General features: G+C 34.0%; 1 protein-coding gene across 1 annotated transcript in view; it reads right to left on the bottom strand.

Annotated features, from left to right (window-relative positions):
* CCDC73 (coiled-coil domain containing 73) overlaps positions 1 to 19,281 on the bottom strand; it is a 113,514-nt gene that overhangs the window by 7,372 nt on the left and 86,861 nt on the right. Inside the window, exons 12-15 of the mRNA XM_064289440.1 lie at positions 15,296 to 15,406; positions 11,229 to 11,363; positions 3,778 to 3,958; positions 824 to 2,304 (exon numbers count right to left, since the gene is read on the bottom strand). Of these exons, the coding sequence (XP_064145510.1) occupies positions 824 to 2,304; positions 3,778 to 3,958; positions 11,229 to 11,363; positions 15,296 to 15,406 (1,908 nt within the window). The remainder of the gene's footprint in view (positions 1 to 823; positions 2,305 to 3,777; positions 3,959 to 11,228; positions 11,364 to 15,295; positions 15,407 to 19,281) is intronic.

The following is a 19,281-nucleotide window of genomic DNA, read 5'->3' as shown; positions in this document are numbered from 1 at the left end:
GTATTTTAAAGCAAAACTTGGACATAATGTCATTTCATGTGGTGGTTTTTAAGAACAGAATAGCCCCTCAAGTATTTAACATTTGAACATATTCATATAGGCCCATATTAAGGTACTAAGTTTAAAGCATTTCAAACAGTGGCAAATAGGAGTGGAATGAAATGTATTAGTGTTATACTTAAGTACTACTTGTAAAACAAAAAGTGAGTTGGGTTGGTCATAGTTGGTGCTGGTGAACAGACAGATAAAAATAGAAAAATTAAGGAAAGGGGATTAGGAGAAGAAGGTGACTACATAGGAGAGAAACTAAAATGTGATTCTGAGTAAAGGAGGTTTTTTGTTTTTGTTTTTTTAAGGGTGCTGAGAGCATAGAAAAGGAATAAACTTGCTCACTGGCAGAAGCCTTATCAACTACTTCACAGCATTTGCTCCAGAAAGTAAACAAGAATGAGATTAGGTGTTGTTCCTAATGTAAAATTAAGGACCTGGATCTCTTGTTTTCATATTTTCAGTCCCTTGATGATGAAAAAAAAAGTTTTCGTTTCCCAAAATGCAGTTGTACCACAATACAAGTTGGATAATAGTGGCCCAGGTTTACGTGGGGGAAAAAATCCATTGCTACTCAAATAAAACCTTTCCTTCTTTTATAAATACAGATGTTTATATGATATTATAGGCTTAGGCCAAAACACTTAGTATGAAAGTATTTATTTTAAAATCTGTTTGGAGATCTTTTACCAAAAATAGTAAGTGGGAAAAACAAATTTTAAGAATTAAAACATAACCTTGTTTCAAATCTTATTTTCTTACCTTGTCTAACAACACCCTTCCTGACTTCATCCACACCAGTATTTTTACCAAGTGTCGTTGAAACAATCTTTTTGTTTTCAGATGGACCTATTGGTCTTTCCTTTGGCGAGGAAAGAATGCTGGAAGCTGAAGTGCTCACTGTTTGACTTTCAATTTGATTTACTTTTGACCAAGTACCAGGGTCTAAAAAATTCAAGTATACTGGAGTTTTCTCAGTTTTTTTATCTGAAGTTGAAAGATCAAAGGCTGACATTCCACTTGTGTTTACTGAATCTCCAGATGCCTTTATGTGAAATGAACGTGACTCTTCCAGCTGTCCTTCAATATAAATTTTTTCTGAGACGATGTCATTTAACGACTCTGTTTTCTCTGTATTATTTAATAATGAATGCTGTCTTTCATTAACATTCACAAGAAGGAAGAGGTCATTTTTCGTGGCTTCAGTTATCTGATTCTCATCAATCTGACTATCTTTACTGGAAAGCTGTATTTCTGTGGAAGTTTTCCTGTAAACAGCAGTTTTCATATCTTTGGGTTGTGAAGCATGTATATTTTCATTGTCAATCTGAAGATGGGGAATAGTCATGTTATTTTCTAGACGTTCCAAACAGTCCTTAAATTGACTGCTTTGCGCATCCAGATTTTTCCGTGTAGTTCTTTTCCCAGGGCTTGAGTTGGGTTTCACCAACATAGGCACAATACTAACCTTTTTATCTGAATTTTCAAGCAGTTTCAAATTATCGCTGAAAGCAGCATATGAAATGGGATAACTGCTTGCTGTGTCACAGGGAATATTTAGTTGAGCTTTTTCTGAAGTATCATTACAGAGTTGCTGAAAATCTGAAGTTTGTTTAAGTGGCAATATGCCGCACTCACTTTGTGTACGTAACAGTTGTTTTGTTTTACATCGTTTATCATCTAACATAACGCTACTTGAATTATGTAAACTACATTTCTCCCAGTGAACAGGCTTCTCTTTTACATCTAGAGATGAATCCAGCTCTGCTTTGGTTTGGTCAGTATTTGTCATTACCCTCTCTGCAGTGCTTTTTTGAGTGCAGGGAAGCAATCTGAATTGCTGTTTGAATGGTTCGTTTTCAGAAACATCTTTACTATGATTTGTATTGTCATTTAAAATACTGTCACATGATCTGTGGTTTTCAGCCTCCAGATGTACATCTGGATGGTGACTGTCTAATCCGCCCATACTTTCTAGGTGTATCATTTTTGTTTCTATTGATGTATCAGCCACTAAAATAAGACTAGTTGGTGATTGAAACTCTGTACATCCGTTGTCTTTTTCCAAGCACAACTTGTCTTTTATTTCTGTAGTAATTGATTTTCTAAAGTCAGGAACATTCAAGGTTTGTCCTTGGCTAATTACTTCTTTATCTGTGCAGAGTACTTTGCTTAGGGAGATTTCACTTTGATTTTCATCCTGAGGTACAGTAGTAATGATTTCATTCTTGCAACTTTTTTCGAGAAGCTGTAAATCTGTCATGAGAACATAATAAAATTATAATAAAATTATATATTTTATAATTATATTATAAATTATAATAAAATTATATATTATACACTAAAACTCGTAACCAAACCAAACCCGTTGCCATTGAGTCAATTCCGACTCATAGTGACTGTATAGGACAGAAACTGCCCCCCAGAGTTTCCAAGAAGCGCCTGGTGGATTTGAACTGCTGACCTTTTGGTTAGCTGCCATAGCACTTATCCACTGTGCCACCAGGGTTTCCATTATACACTAAAGCCTGCCTTTATAAAAAATATGTATCCCTATTTTTATTAAAATATGTATTGTTATTGTTGTGAGCCACTGAGTCAATTCTGACTTACTTAGCCTTAAGTGTTTCATTAGCCAGTAATTACACAAATGTTAATGATACCAATTTTACCTAAATATTGAGTTCACTTTATTATAACAAGCATATATTTAGCATGCTACATATTTGGCTCTACCCATATTAACTTTTTACTTAATAACAGCAAAAGTTTTTTGTTTTTTTTTAAAGGAAATAATTTGAGGGATTATAAAAATTTTTTTTTTTTTTCTAGCCTATTGCTTCCTTTTGGGCATACAGCACAATTCCATATAAACACATAGCTAATCATATAAAAAAATAATTTACCCTAACAGTTTACACTCTAATTTCTATTGCTATCCAGGTCCCTCTACATAGTAATATATATACTTAGAAATTGACCACTGGCTTCTTCAAGACTGACAGTCGTCATTTTATTATACACCCCGTGAATATTTTAAATTTCTGCAGTAGTTTTGGACAAGCATATAGAATATCTACTTAAACAAGACATTAATTTTATTCATATATGTTCTAACCATAGATTTCAGATTTTCTGTAGAGATAAGATAATCTGAATACAACTTGCAGGACTTGAAGGGCTTTTTTAGCCCAATCATTCTCTCTACAACATCTCCACCAAGTGGTTGTTTAGCTAGGATTAAACACCTTTGAACAATCAGTGCCATCTTTAAACAACTCTTTTTCAAGACAGAAGAACTAGTAAATTATTTCAAAGATTACAGAAGGGTCATTTGAACTAAGTGTCTAGATATGGTTAGCAGAAGGCAGTGGTGACCCAGACATTCTCAGCAAAGTGGTGAAGGCAGAAACCAGAATGCAAAAAGCCAGCCAGGGGAGGCAGAAATGTATATTTTCCCTAAAAATATTGACGAAAGAAAAGCTTGAAGGAAGCTTGTTTTGTTAAGGCATATACAAATGAAAAGTTAAGTGTTTCTCCCAACTATACTACAAAGTCGCCAAAGCGAAGATTGTAATTTATATTTACCCGAATTTCTTAGAGGGCCCTGCACAGTGCTTTGTATAAAGCAGGTACTCAAAATAATTGTGTTAATTGATGGCTGATACTTTGTGGGGAAAAAAAGACTCAATATATAAATTAGAAAACATCAGTACAATCTTAGGTTACCTTCTATAATGATTTCTTCTTTAGGCGGGCCTTCTTTCTTTTCTCTGTATTCAGTATCTGAACAAAAATTCATACTATTTTCTTCCCTTATTTCTTGCCCAGAATTATATGTGAGTATGGTGGTGTCTTCTGATTTTTCAGCTGACATTCTACTGTGTTCATTACTTACTTCTGGAACATTCTAATGCAAAATGGAAAAGATTCCTTTTATGTAAAAGCAGACTGTTAAAAAGCATAAAACATTTGAGGAAACTTTGCTGACAAGAGTGGAATCTGTGCTTCAATTCAACCATTCAGGAATTTCTGTTTGAAGGCCAAATGATTTTAAAAACAAGTTTAATATATACTATTCTTTATAACAAGATCATTTTAAGTTTATTTTATATAGTCAATCATAGTTAAGCAGAATGAGGGCCCTTAGATGTTTTCTTTCAAATATGCATATCACATTATTATATTTACAAATACCACGCATTATATATAATAAAAGAAAAAGCCCTATATTAAAAACAAGGTAGTTGTGGCAGGCAAATGTTTTCCAGTGTTTGGTTTTTTTTTTTTTTTTAATGTATCTTTAAAACAGTGAATCAATTCAACATCCTTTCTTTCCCCGAATATATTTAGCGCATATTACATGTGAAGCACTGCACTAGGCTTTGAGATACAATGATTAAATAAATACAGTCCCTGCTCTCAAAAAACTTACAGTCCAGTAGGGAAGATAGGAAAAGAAATAAAAGGCAACCTTAATAAAACTGGTACATGTTCTTCTAGAGATAAATACTGGCACATAGGAACATACAAGAGCAGTCCTGTGCCTGTTTTGGGGAATCAAAGAAGCCTTCTCAGAGGTGATAGCTAAATATACCTGAGATAAGCTATGGAGTTATAGAGAAATAGGGGCAAGAAGGCAATCTAGGGTGAACAAATGGCATATACAGATGTCTGAAAGCAACCAAGATTATATTATAGCTTGTTCATGGAACTACAAGTGATTTAGTTCAGTGATCTTACATGTTGGAAGAAAGGAGAGAAATGAGGCTTGAGGTAAACTGGGTCTAGGTCATTAAGGGCCTAATACAGCATGCTAAGGACTTTCAACTCTACCAGGAAGACACTGGGAAGTCACTGAGGGGTTTTAAACAAGAAATGAATAACATGATCGGATTAGAAAGACCATTCTGGCTGTAGCATGAAGAATGGATTATGTTTCCAAATTTCTTTGATTGAAACCCCCAATCAGAAATGTTTTAAGACCTATAAGTGCACTAAACAATATTTGCACTTACTGTGATACACTGTAATGCTTTCTATGCTGCTTCATTTTGTTTCATTTTAAAAAGAATGCTCATCACAACCAACTACAAGTGATCTAGTTCAGCGATCTTAGATGAACTAAGTTTTATTGGAGTGGACAGGCATAGGTGGGTTGCCCAGTGTTGGAGGATGAATGAGAAGAAGCGTATGGAATTAGACCACTCTTTGAGGAAACTTGGCTCTACAGGATAGAAAAGACTTAGGGTGTTCTGAGATGAACATGGGATCAAAAAAGATTTTTTGTTTATTTACTTTCTTAATGGGAGAGACTTGAGTATCTTTAATTGCAGATGGAATGATATAATTCGCAAAAGAAGAGCTATAACTGACAAACTTGAAAATACGTTTAACGTAATAAAAAATGCCAATTAAAACTGATACAAGCAAGTATTAAGAGCATTTAGATTTCCAGGTATTTTATACATGGTTGGTAGGAGGATAAATTGGTACAACTTCCTGGAAGGCAATCTTTTTGGAGGCCAGTATGTGTCAAAATTATAAGTCTGCAAGCTCTCTGACTCAGCAATATGATTTCTGGAAATTTATCTTAAAGAAATAATCACAAAGTACTAAAAGATATTTGTACAAGGGTCTTCAACAAATCCAAACCCAAAAACAAATAGGGAGTAAAAAAATTCATTATAGCACATCTCATTCACACAATGGAAACTGTGATATAGATATATTTTTACTGACTTAGATAACCAGTATTTAGAAAATTTTACGAAAGGGGCTATTAAACATCTCAGAAAATATAATCTTATTTTAGTTTTTAAAAAGTCCATGTAATGAGAAGGCAGGGGTGACAGGAGCTGGTTGAATGGACGTAGGAGGTCCAGGGTGGAAGGGAGGAGTGTGCAGTCACATGTGGGGCGGGCAACTAGGGTTGCATAACAACATGTATATAGATTTTTGTATGAGAGACTAATTTGAACTGTCAACTTTCACTTAAAGCACAATAAAAAAAAAAAAGTCCATGTATATGAATGTCTGTGTGTGTGTTTCTATACAGACACATGTATAGAAAAACTCTGGAAGGTTGTATAACAAAATTTTAGTGATTACTATTTCTGGGTGATAGGATTACAGGTGATCTTCACTTTTTTCTTTTGAAGTTTATATATCGTCTACCTTTCCTAAAATGAAAATATATGATTTATAATCTAATAAAAAAGGCTATTTTCATTTTGAAAAAAGAATATGCATTGATTTATTTATGAATATGTCTATATTCATTTCTATAAGCAATTAGATGGCACAGGAATTACCTGCCATTTATCACTCTCAAGCTACATCTGTGCATACTAAACAGTTTAATACCGTATGTCCCGTCTGGACTTTTTCAGTGCTCTCCAAGCTGGCATTTGTGCCTTTAGTTTTGTCCTACTCCAGTTTACCCACATCATCACCTAAATGATCTTTTGCTTAAAAGCCCCAAATGGTGGAGTCAAGAACAAACTTCTATGAATGGAATACACAGTCATCTATAGTCCTCTGTCTATATTTTTAATCTCTTCTCCTGCTATTGCATTGCCAGGCACCCTATATTTTCACATTTCTGATTGTTTGCCCTTGCTATTCAATCTGCTTGAAGTACTATCTTTAACTAGAAAATGCTTACTTATTCTTGACAATCCAGCTCAAAAATCTCCTACTCTATAAGGTCTGCCCTGTACAGAGTAGTGAAGCTGAGGGACCTATACAGAAAAAGAGCTCCATAAGTATGCATATCCAGCCTGTTGTTGAATAATAAGCTGGACATGAGTGGAGTAGAAGTCTATGAAGATTTACAAGGGAGCTGTAAGCTGAACAATTTCCAGAGCTTCTGTAAGTCTGGGTAAAGTCAGAGTTCCAACCAACCAGTGTGAAGAGACCTTATTGAACACCAGTAGAAATCCCTAAAGGATCATGTAGGTATGAACCATGATGCTTAGAGTAAAGCCTATTCTAGACTTTCTCTTAAGTTTAAAAATAAGTCTCAACATTTGGGGTCTTAAACACTAACAAGCGGACATCTAAGATGCATCAATTGGTCTCAACCCACCTGGAGTAAAGGAGAATGAAGAACACCGAAGACATATGGTAAAGATGAGCTCAAGAGACAGAAAGGGCCACATAAACCAGAGACCAGAAGAACTAGATGGTACCTGGTTACCACCAATCACTGCCCTGACAGGGGACACAACAGAGAATCCCTGATGGAACAGGAGAACAGTGGGATGCAGATCTCAAATTCTCGTAAAAAGACCAGACTTAATGGTCTGACTGAGACTTAGAGGGACCCTGGAGGTCATGGTTCCCAGACCCTCTGTTAGCCCAAGACTGGAACTGTTCCTGAAGTCAACTCTTCAGACAGGGAATGGACTGGACTATAAGATAGAAAATGATACTGGTGAGGAGTGAGCTTCTTGGCTCAAGTAGACACATGAGACTCTGTGGCCGACTCCTATCTGGAGGCAAGATAAGGCAGAGGGGGACAGGAGCTGGTTGAATGGACACTAGGAATACATGCTAGACAGGAGGAATGTGTTGTCTCATTAGGGGGAGAGCAGCAGCTAGGAGTACATAGCAAGGTGTGTATAACTTTTTGTATTAGAGGCTGACTCAATTTGTAAACTTTCACTTAAAGCACAATTTAAAAAAAAAGCCTCAAAAAGGATGAACTTAACTACCTATCAAAACAAACTTCAACATTCTTAAAAGGAAGATTAAAAAATCCATCAATCAGCAATGCAAATTATGTCTTAATCTAATAAAAATTACTAGACAGGTAAAGCAGCAGGAAAATGTCATCTACAAACAGGATAAAAATCAACAGAAGAAAACAGAAATGACAGAGATGATGGAATTAGCAAAGGACTTTAAACAGTTATTATAAATGTTCAAGGGTTTAAAGAACAACATGAACATAATGAATAGAGAAATGAAAGATACAAAAAATGGAAATTCTAGAGATGAAATATACAGTATCTGAAACTTTTTTTTTTTTTAAATCATGGGTTTTTTGGACTTAAGAACAGTCTAGACATGTTGGAAAGAAAATAAATGAACTTCAGGCTATAACAATAAAAACAATCCAAATTAAAGGAGAGAGAGAAAAAAAGACTAAGACAAATGAGCAGAGCCTCAGTAACCTATGAGACAACATCAAGCAGTCTAACTATATGTAACTGAGGTCCTAAAAGGAGAGGAAGGGGGAAAATATTTAAGAAACAATGACTACAAATTCTCCAAATTTGATCAAAACTAAAGCCACAGATCCAAGAAAGTCAACAAATATCAAACAGGATATGTACCAAGAAAACTATACTAAGGCATATCATAATGACATTGCTGAAAAACAGTAATAAAAGAAAAATCTTAAAAGCAGCCAGAGATAAAAAGACACTTATAAAGAGAGGTATAAATATAATAGTCCAAGACTTCTTGCCAAAAGCAATGCAACCAAGAAAATAATGAAATGGCATCTTTAAATTAATGAAAGAAAAAAATTATCAAAGATGTCACTTTAAGGTGCACCTGATTCAAGCCATGGTGTTTTCAATCACCTTCATATGTGAAAGCTGGACAATGAATAAGGAAGCCTGAAGAATTGATACCTTTCAATTATGGTGTTGGTGAAAAATATTGAATATACCATGGACTGTCAGAAGAACGGAAACCCTAGCGGTGTAGTGGTTAAGTACTACAGCTGTTAACCAAGAGGTTGGCAGTTCAAATCTGCCAGGGGCTCCTTGGAAACTCCACGGGGCAGTTCTACTCTGTCTTATAGGGTCACTATGAGTCGGAAGCAACTCGACAGCAGTGGGTTTGGTTTTTGGGTCAGAAGAAGAAACAAATCTGTCTTGGAAGAAGTACAGCCAGGATGCTTCTTAGAAGCAAGGATGGTGAGATTTCATCTCACATACTTTGGACATGTTATCAGGAGGGACCAGTCCCTAAAGAAGAACATAATGCTTGGTAAAGTAGCTGGTTAGTGAAAAGAGGAAGACCCTCAATGAGATGATCCTCACACTGGCTTCAACAATGGGCTCAAACATAACAATGATTGTGAGGATGGCACAGGACCAGGCAGAGTTTTGTTCTGTTGTACAAAGAGTTGCTGTGAGTCAGAACCAACTCGACAGCACCTAACAAACAACAACAGAATTTTATGTGCAGTGGAAATATCCTTAAGAAATGAAGGATAAATAAACACTTTTTCAGACAAACAAAAGCTGAGAGAATTCATTACCAGCAGATGTGCACTGAAAGAAATGTTAAAGTTCTCAGTGCTGAAGAAATTTGATATTAGCTGGAATGGATCTACACAAAGGAATGAAGAGTGTCAGAAATGATAAATATGGGGTGAATATAAAAGATGTTTTATTTTTTATTTTCTTTACCAGATAATAGACTGTTTAAAGTAAAATAAATAGCAATATATTGTGAGGTTTATAACACACGTAGAAGTAAAATGTATGACAATAATAGCACAAAGAACAGGAAGAAGAAAATGAGAATATACTGTTTTAAGCTTCTCAGAGAATTTGGTATAATATTATTTGAAAGTATACTGTGATAAATTAAACTCTAAAGCAAGGGTTGGCAAACAATGGCCAGTGGGGCAAATCCAGCCTACTCTCTGTGATTGTAAATATAATTTTATTGGCACAACCATGCCTATTTGATACACATTGTTTTATGGCTGTTTTTATGCTACAAATGCAGAGCTGAGTAATTGTTACAGAGAATATAAGGCCTGCAAAACCCAAAATATTTACCACCTGTCCCTTTACAGAAAAAAAGTTGATGACCGCTGCTGTGAAGTAATGATTAGAAACATAAAGAAGCATAATTAATAAGCCAAATTTTTAACAAATCAGCAAATCAAATCCAGCATATATAAAATGGATAATACATCAGGACCAATTGGGGTTTATCCCAGGAATGCAGTTATTTTAACATTCAGAAATTAACTAATGGAATTCACCATATTCACAGAATATGGAAAAATATGATCATATAAATAGATGCAGAAGAAGCATTTGACAAAATTTAACACCCATTCAATGATCAAAACTCAGAAAACTAGGAATAGAGGGAAACTTCCTCAACCTGGTAAAGGAGATATATGAAAACCTACAGTTAACATAAGAAACAGTAAAAGACTACTCTTTATCTGAGATAAGAAACAAGGCAATCATGTCCATTCTCACAATTTTTATTCGGCATTGTATTAGAAGGTTGTGTATCTCGTGTAATAAGTTGAGAAAAAGAAATAAAATACATATAGAATAGAAAAGAAGTAAAACAGCCTTCCATTCATAGACACGATCATGTACATAGAAGACCCAAGGCTCAACAACAAAAAAACTACTATAACAATGAACAATTTTTTAAAAACCTAAATACTGTTTACAATAGGATCCCAAGACACAAAGTATTCAGGAATAAATGAAAATATTTGTAAGACCTGTACAATGAAACTTACAAAACATTGCTGAGAGATATTAAAGAATACTTAAATAAATAGATAAACCATATTCATGGATTGGAAGACTCAATGTTTTTAATATGTCAATTCTTCCCAAATTGATCTATATATTAAGCAAAATTCCACAGACGTTTTTAGAAATTGACAAACTGCTTCAAAAAGTTATATGGAAATGCAAAGGACCTAAAATGGACAAAATAATTTTGAAAAAGAACAAAATTGAAGGACTTACACTTCCTCATTTTAAGACTTCTTATAAGGCTATACTAATAAAGATAGTGTGATATTGACTTAAAAAAAATTTTTTTTAAAGGTAGACATATAATCAAGGGAATATAATAAAGAGTCCAGAAATAGACCTACATATATTTGGTCAATTGATTTCAATGAAGGTACCAAAGTACTTCAATGGAAAAACAACAGTGTTTTCAACATATGTGCATGCTGGAAGAGCTGGAAATCTATATTCATAAAAAAAGAGCATTAACCCTTACCTCACAGTGTACACAAAAATTAACTAAAAATGTATTACAGACCACCTGCTTACACTCATTTTCTTTAAAGTCGAGAAACTGAAAATATAAAGCAGGAGGAAAATCTTCAGTGATGATGATAATTTCTTTGACAGTTTTGCGCCCCCAAAACACTTGACTTTTACCTGAAACTTCTTGTCTTCCTCAAACTTTTTCTGATCATATATTTTGTTATAATGTTCTTGTAACTTAATATGAGTCTCTTTAAGTGATGATAATTCATTTTTAATCTCATTAATTTCTCCATTAAGTTCTTCAACCTGTTATAAAATTTAATCAAAATTAACTATAAATATGCTTGTATGGGAATATACTAACACAAGTTCTGTCAAATAGTAAGTAAAAAAATCCCAAAGTAATTATTAATATTAAAAGCTACCATTTATTGAATGCTTACTATGTACCACACATTGTGTTGAGTACTAATAAACATGATTTCTGACTCATAAAAACCCTCTGAAGTATTTTTATCCCTGATTTGCAGGTGAGAAATATGAGGCCCACAGAAGTCAAGCAACTTGTCCAAGACCACATGGATATAAATTGGCAGTCAGGATTTAAATCAAAAGCTAAATCTAAGGGGTGTGTTCTTAATTACCACATTAAACTACCTCTTGTTACAAATGAAAAATGATCAAATTTTTTAATCATAAAAGTTCTATAGAAGTTACGCCTTCATTGCTTCTTGAAAGGTTTATTTTCTTGTTGCAAATTGGATACACAGATTTTAACTCAACTAGAGGAAGAGTACTGAGCACTAAGCACAACTGAAACAGACACTTTAACTTAATTATTTACATCTACAAATGGGGCTCTCACTGGCTATAAAATCTCATAAACCAAGGAGTACTCTTTCATGAGAACCTCAAATATGAGACAAAGTAAGTTTCACTGAGGAGGAAGAATACCCCTTTCTCATGGAAGATTATAAAGCTTTCTCTTAAATGATTTTAAAACTCCTACCACAAATGTGTGTAATATTCCTTATATAGGCTAACACATATGCACTCACCAATTACTTTTCCTTCATCGAACCTATTTTTAGTCATTTTTAAACCTAACTGAGCAAGGTACTTCTTTTCCAAGGCTAAACCCTCCATGGGCTCTCTTTATCCCACTTTCCTATCTCCCCAAGTCCTAGCTCTAGCAATTATCTCCTTTTTCTGCCTATTCTTAGTAGCTTCCAGTATACCAGGATCTTCCCCTCAGCTTACAAGTACGCTCTTCTCACATTCCTAACTTTTTCCTCCTTGACCCAACTACTCTGTCTCTATCATTTCTTAAAATAGTCTACACTTGTTATTTTCAAATTCTAACCTCTCATCGCTCCTTAACAACCTGACTTCTGCCTTAACTGTTCTACTGATCATTTTCTCTAATACCACTCACAAATAAGCAAAAGGGTTTTCTTCAGGTCTCATTCCATTTAGCAGCTCCGTAGCATTTGACTGTTGACTGCTCTGTTACTGAAACAGCCCGTAGTACTACTCTCTCTTTATCCTCCTCCCTTTCTCAGCTCCCCTTTCAGAAAATGCTGGCATTCCCCAAGGTGCTTTCTTTCTTTAGCCCTCTTCTTTTTGTCTACTCCTTTATAGACCATCTTATTACCCCTATAGCTTCAAATTTCATCTTTATGCTAATAAATCTTAAATCTATATCTCTTTCGCCACCCTCTCTCCCAAAATTAGATTCATATCTTGTCCAAGCTTGCAGGCACTATAAATTCAGCAGTTCCCAAATTAAAATAATTATTTTCATTCACCAAGTCAGCTTCTCCTTTTACATTCCTTATGTCAGTTAATGACATTATCATTCTACTAGTTATACTAATCTCAGGGTTATAGCTCTTTTTCCCCTTCAATATCCATTATATACAAAATGTCTCTAACTCTGCCAATTCTACTTCCCAAATGCCTCCTGTATATATCTCTCTTTTCTGTTCTTACTACTGTTGCCAGAATTCACATGCTCACAGGCTCATGGTTAGATTACTGCAATATTATTCTTACTGGTCTCTTTCCATATGGCCATCTTCCATACTGTTTTTAGAGTTGTTTTTCTAAAACACAGCTCTGTCTACATCACTTCTCTGCTTAAAAAAAACTCTCAATGGCTTCCCATTACCTATAAAATAAACACCGGTAATTTTCCAGTGTCACATTCCACATATCCTATGTTTTATCAGAGCAGACTATTCATCACTCTTGAAAATGAAAATTTTCATGCTTCTGTGATTCTTCCCATTCTTTCTTAAATGGAATGACAATAGTATGGGATAGGGAAGAGTTGAGAATGAGCACTTAACTAGCTAAAGTCAAAACAGATACAGATAACACTGTTCTTTATAATACTTCAATGAATTTTAAATATATCATTTAATAGTATTATTACATATTTGTACAGTATTTTCTTTCACTGTTTATTTTTTTTGAAGGGCCAAATACAAAAGAGCAATTTATGTGATTCTAACTTATTTTTGTCAGTATCTTTATTATTATTTTTAACCCATCTTGACCTCATCTTAGCCATACTGTAATTCTCCTTCATTCAAGAATGATGAAAAACTTACACAGAGGTAGAAACAATTAAAGGATAGATCTGAATCCCCCTCGCCAATTCAAGAAAACTCTTATAGAACCAAAACAGCATTTTCTTCTTCGACTATACTAAAACATTATGGCAGTAAAATGATTATATAATCTAAAAATTCTAGAACAAATCAGATATATTATTGAGGTCTCACCAGTGAAAATGAATGTTTATTTTCTTCAATCATTTTTTTCCTTAGAGGAGGGGCATGATTTTGACCTCACCAGAGAAAATGAATGTTTAATTTTCTTAGCTCAACTGATTTTTTCCTTTTTTGGGGGGGGGGGTGGTTATAGCTGGCATATTGAAGTTTATATTCCCTTTTCACTTTATAAAGTTTTCTTTATCCTGACAGTAGTATTTCCACAGTTTTTTAAACAGAAAAATACACTGGGGATGAGAAAAAGGAGTTGGGATGGAATGTGGATTAGATGAAGCTAAAATGAAGATACTATGCCTGTTGCTTAATAATAAACTATAAAATGTGAAAAACCATATATCAAATATCCAAAAAGTTGCATTTACAAAAGATTCATTTTTTTTTTTACTAGTTTCGCCATTACTAACCATTTTTGAGTATTCTGATACAGTTAATCACAGACTATTTAATTTGATTTAATCAGATATATCCTTAAGTATTCTGATACAATTAATTTATATCAGAATTTTTCTAAAAATTAGGTAAAGCTTATCAAAATCATTGGTGAAGACTTATCTCTCTAACATAAATTAATGAGAACATATTAATTGAAAATCAAGAATTACTTATATAATTTAAATCAAACAAAAATCACCTATAGAAAATGTTATCAGTCTGGTATTTGAGATACTATTAACACTTGTTGGCCATTTGTATAAAAATCTAAAATATGATCTTACTTTCCCAAAATACAGCTTTAATAAACTCATAAATATTGACTTTCTATTGTGTTAATTCAATAGAATTGAAAGGCAATGAAAATAGATCTTAAAATATAATAATCAATTTTGGTATCCACCAATCCTTAAAGTGAACCTTTATATTTCACAACTTCATTTAGCATCACTTTACACTATTATTATCTACTTCATCAAAGTTTAATATTAGCATAAAATAAATACATGTGGTTTAAGGAAATAGCCATGTTTATAACATATCTTAAAGTTTATAACAAACTCTTGTGATAAAATGTTAGTATCACAGAACTTGACTACTGTAAAATGGCTTTAATATATCTCAGCAAAACTGCTGGGGAAAGCTAAATATATCAGTTAACAATATTACCTATATATTTCTTTAATCATTTAATAAAATACTATGCCATGGTTTTGCAAAGAATTAATTTTTCTTTGTCACATCAGAGGTCATTCAAATTATACACACACATACACACAAAAAAACTTGTATACATGTGGTCTTCCATGAATGAAAACATTACAGTAAATTTTATTAAATTTAGCTTTTAAAAAGCATTCATTTCTTTGGAAACAGGAGTGCAAGCAGAAAATCTGTCTGCCTTTATTCCTGTATTATTTTTGCAATATTTTCCTAGACTTTAATAGTTATTTTAAATGTCTATAACTACCTAAAATATTTTAATAGTTTACTATTTAATAAACCTACATGTTTTTTCCAGGTTCCTTGTGCTTCCTCATGCTCATTTTGAAGATTAAGGAACTTTTCTTCATTTTCTCTTACCTTCTCCCTTTGCAGCTCATTATCTCTTTCAAGGGTCTGCAATAAAATTAATTATCCAAAAAATAATCAATACCACATTAATGAATTTTGATGTGTTTTATGTTGCTTGGACCTTTGTTTTTAACATGCTGAAAGTGCCATACAGATCAGTGATAATGTGTTATCTCAACAATAATTTTCATAAATTAACAGAAAGGTGCTTATAGTTTAGCTAACAGGAAATAGGGGGAGGTTATGAAAAAGAAATGGCTATAAAAGGGTATAAAAACATTGCCATTATTCAGTTTCACTGCATAAGTTTTAATGTACTGAAAAAGTAATATAAACTACAGCACTGAAAAATATGAAATGTAGCATAATCCAGCCTTACTAAAAAAACTTAACTACCACAGAACATTTTTTTTCCTTATCTACTTATTCTAACATTAAGTGGCTAGAAAACTCTTGAATACAGTTTTAATTTTTAATTGCAAATTAACACATTTTTAATAGAACTTAAATATTTACTATATTAACCTAATTACTTCATTAAATTAATACAATAAAATCACCATCTTCCCCCCCAAAAAAACCTTTAAAGATTAAAAATACCATCAAGTGTTTTCTAAGACAAGGTTAAGTTTTAAAGCTATTAAATCAGTGTCACCAATATTACTAGGTTCCTTCAATGTCTGCTGCTAATCAAAGTAAACTTCTATAAAAGAAAAATAGTAAGAACTCTTACCTACATGTCCAACACATCTGGAATTTTTAAGTTGATTTGTTTATTATTATTATTAAAGCTATGTACACACAGCCACACAAAATGATATACAAAGAAAAAGTTCTCCAGTTCTCCTCCCCAGAAATAACCACTCTAGCAGTTTCTTTTGCAACCTTCCAGAAATTATCTATAAGCATACAAGTATATAAAATATATCTTTAAAAGTACAGATGAAACCATATCATAATACTGAACTGTTCTGTAATCAGCTTTAAAAAGCTAATAATGTGTTAGTTACTTTTATATCATTACATATCTACCTCATTTTAATGTCTGCATAGTATTCCACTTGTTTAAAGAGTTCCCAATTACATCTATAATATCAATAATATATAAATATGCAAAATTATGGCAAATAATCTAATTAAAAGCATTTTAAAACACATAAGTAATTTTAACAAGATTCTGTTCTCTAGTTCATAAAGAGCTATGCACTTTGAGAGCACCCAATGAGTGCCTATCTTTTATTGCTTCTACTTCAGTACATTTCCTTTTTAATTTCTAGGTACAAATAATAATAGGGCTTTTCTAGAATATTTACAATGGTGTATAATTAATAGATCCACCACTCCTCTGTCAGTTTGTCACGCTGCGGTGGCTTGTGTGTTGCTGTGATGCTGGAAGCTATGCTATCGGTACTTCGAATATCAGCAGGGTCACCCACAGTGGACCTGTTTCAGCAGAGCATCCAAACTAAGAAAGACTAGGAAGAAGGACCTGGCCATCAACTTCTAAAAAAAAAAATCGTATGGATAACAGTAGAACATTGTCTAATACAGCACCAGAAGATGAGACCCTCAGGTTGGAAGGCACTCAGCGTATGACTAGGGAAGAGCTGCTTCCTCAAAGTAGAGTTGACCTCAGTGATGTGCATGAAGTCAAGCTTTTGAGATCTTCATTTGCTGATGTGGTATGATTCAAAATGAGAAGAAACAGCTGCAAACATCCATTAATAATCAGAATGTGGAATGTACGAAGTATGACTCTGAAGTGGTCAAAAAAGGAAATGGAATGCATAAAGATCAATATCCCAGACATTAAAAACAAACAAACAAAACCATTGCCGTCTAGTTGATTCTGGCTCTTAGCAACCCTATAGGACAGAGTGGAACTGCCCCATAGAGTTTCCAAGGTGTGCTTGGTAGATTCGAACTGGTGACCCTTTGGGTAACAGCCATAGCACTTAGCCACTATGCCACCAGGGTTTCCAATCCTAGACTTTAGTGAGCTGAAATGGACTAGTTTTGGCCATTTTGAATAGGACAATCATGGTCTACTGTGCCAAGAAGGACAAATTGAAGAGGAATGGCACTGCATTCATCATCAAAAAGAACATTTTAAGATCTGTCCTGAAGTATAAGGCTGTCAGTGATAGGCTTATATCCATACGCCTACAAGGAAGACCAGTTAATACGACTATAATTATTCAAAAGCTGGCTGAAAGTTTTGCAAAATAGTGGGCTTTGCTGTAGGTTAATCTGGTTCAGTTTTTTCACTGGGAGAGCTTAAATGCAGCACCTATATTCTTTCTTAGTTTCCCCAGAAAAGAATCTTCCATTTTCCTGCCTGAAAGTTACAAGCCTAGCTGACCTCTGAACAGGGATAGTGGGCTGAGAGGTTTCACCATTCAGTATTTGGACTCTTCACTCTGTTTCCAATATAATACTCCCAGCGGTGTGCTGGTAAACTGGTTCAGGGGAGAGAAGGGGGGCCTGATTTGCAGCATTTGCCAATTTCCTTAGTGTTAAATACTCCTACCATGGTCCGTTTCAAGCTACTGCTGATTTAATAATTCAGTCATGTCTAACAATTAGATTTCACTGGTATAAGCTGGCACCAGCACATCACTGGATCCCTACCTCAGCTGTCCCTCAAACTCTCCAGAGTAAACCTTCAGTCTTTTGCCAAGTAAGAGAGGGGCAGTGCTTACTTGTACAGGGTAGAGAAGAGAATCTGGGAGTGCAATGGCTTCTGATACAGATCTTCCAGTTTTGAGCTTCAGTTGCACCAGTTACCTCCAGTGGCACATGATACTTGCAATTCCTGACCATTTCTGCATCTTTAGCTTAGGTTTCTAATCTCCCTCGTGTACTAAGTAAATTACCAACTGTTCATCTGGTTCCCACTTTTAAAACTTTATTTTTATTGTTTCCTCTCCCTATTTTCTTGTCCTTCTGGATTTATGCCCCTTAAATAAATGTCATTTTATTGCTGTTTCAGAAGGAGGTAGAAGTGAATGTGTGCGTTCAATTCAAAATGTTTAACCAGAAGCCCTGACATGCAGTAATTGAGCTTGGAAATTTATTCATCAATTAATCATTCATTCATTTAATAAAATTTAATGAGCTTCTACTATGTGCTAGACAGTGTTTTAAGCTCCTGTGTTACATCAGTGAAAAAGAAAGACAAAGGTTACCATCCTCATACAGTTTATATTCTATCGGAAAATTATTTAGTATTATTTGGACCTGGATTATTCAAATCTGAAAACCGTCTCTGCAAAAAATGGATCCTGTGGAAGATTAAAATAAATCCATCTGCTAGTGCTTTAATCTACCAAAACATAAGTAAATTATGATTATACTATGACTACAGGAGCATAATTATGCTTATCTATCTGGACTAAACTATGAATCATAATAGAGAATATTCTCTATAATGAGAATTTAGGTCTCCATTCTCCGAATCGTACTACTGAAAAAAACAAACAGAAGACAGCATGATTGCAGAGCACCGGAAAACAGCAGGCCATTATCAAGAGTAATGATCCCTTTTAGCACAGGTGGAATTAGAATGCTCCTCGAGAAAACACTTGAGATATCTACACAGCACAAGCATCAGCTCAACACTAATATTTTGTTATACTATATATCAGCGGTTCTCAAACACCAGTCTGCAGATAAGTACTGATCCATGACAAAATTGTCACTGGTCCATGGCAAAAAATGTTGGTATAAGGTCAGCAAATGTCTTTTCTTGTAAAGGACTGTCCTTTCTTCTGGGATTATGTCCTTAATATACTTCCGTTGTTAAAATGCTCTCTTTTATAAAATGATAGTGATGATGGATAATAGTTTATTTTTCATGTTCTTACTTACCAAAATAAAAAGCTGACAGTTCTGTCCTGTTCTTGCCAATACTCTGTTTG

The sequence above is a fragment of the Loxodonta africana genome, chromosome 7 (genome assembly GCF_030014295.1).
Source record: "Loxodonta africana isolate mLoxAfr1 chromosome 7, mLoxAfr1.hap2, whole genome shotgun sequence".
Taxonomy (NCBI): domain Eukaryota; kingdom Metazoa; phylum Chordata; class Mammalia; order Proboscidea; family Elephantidae; genus Loxodonta; species Loxodonta africana.
The sequence above is the reverse complement of the archived record's forward strand: the minus strand, read 5'-3'. Positions and strand labels throughout refer to the sequence as shown.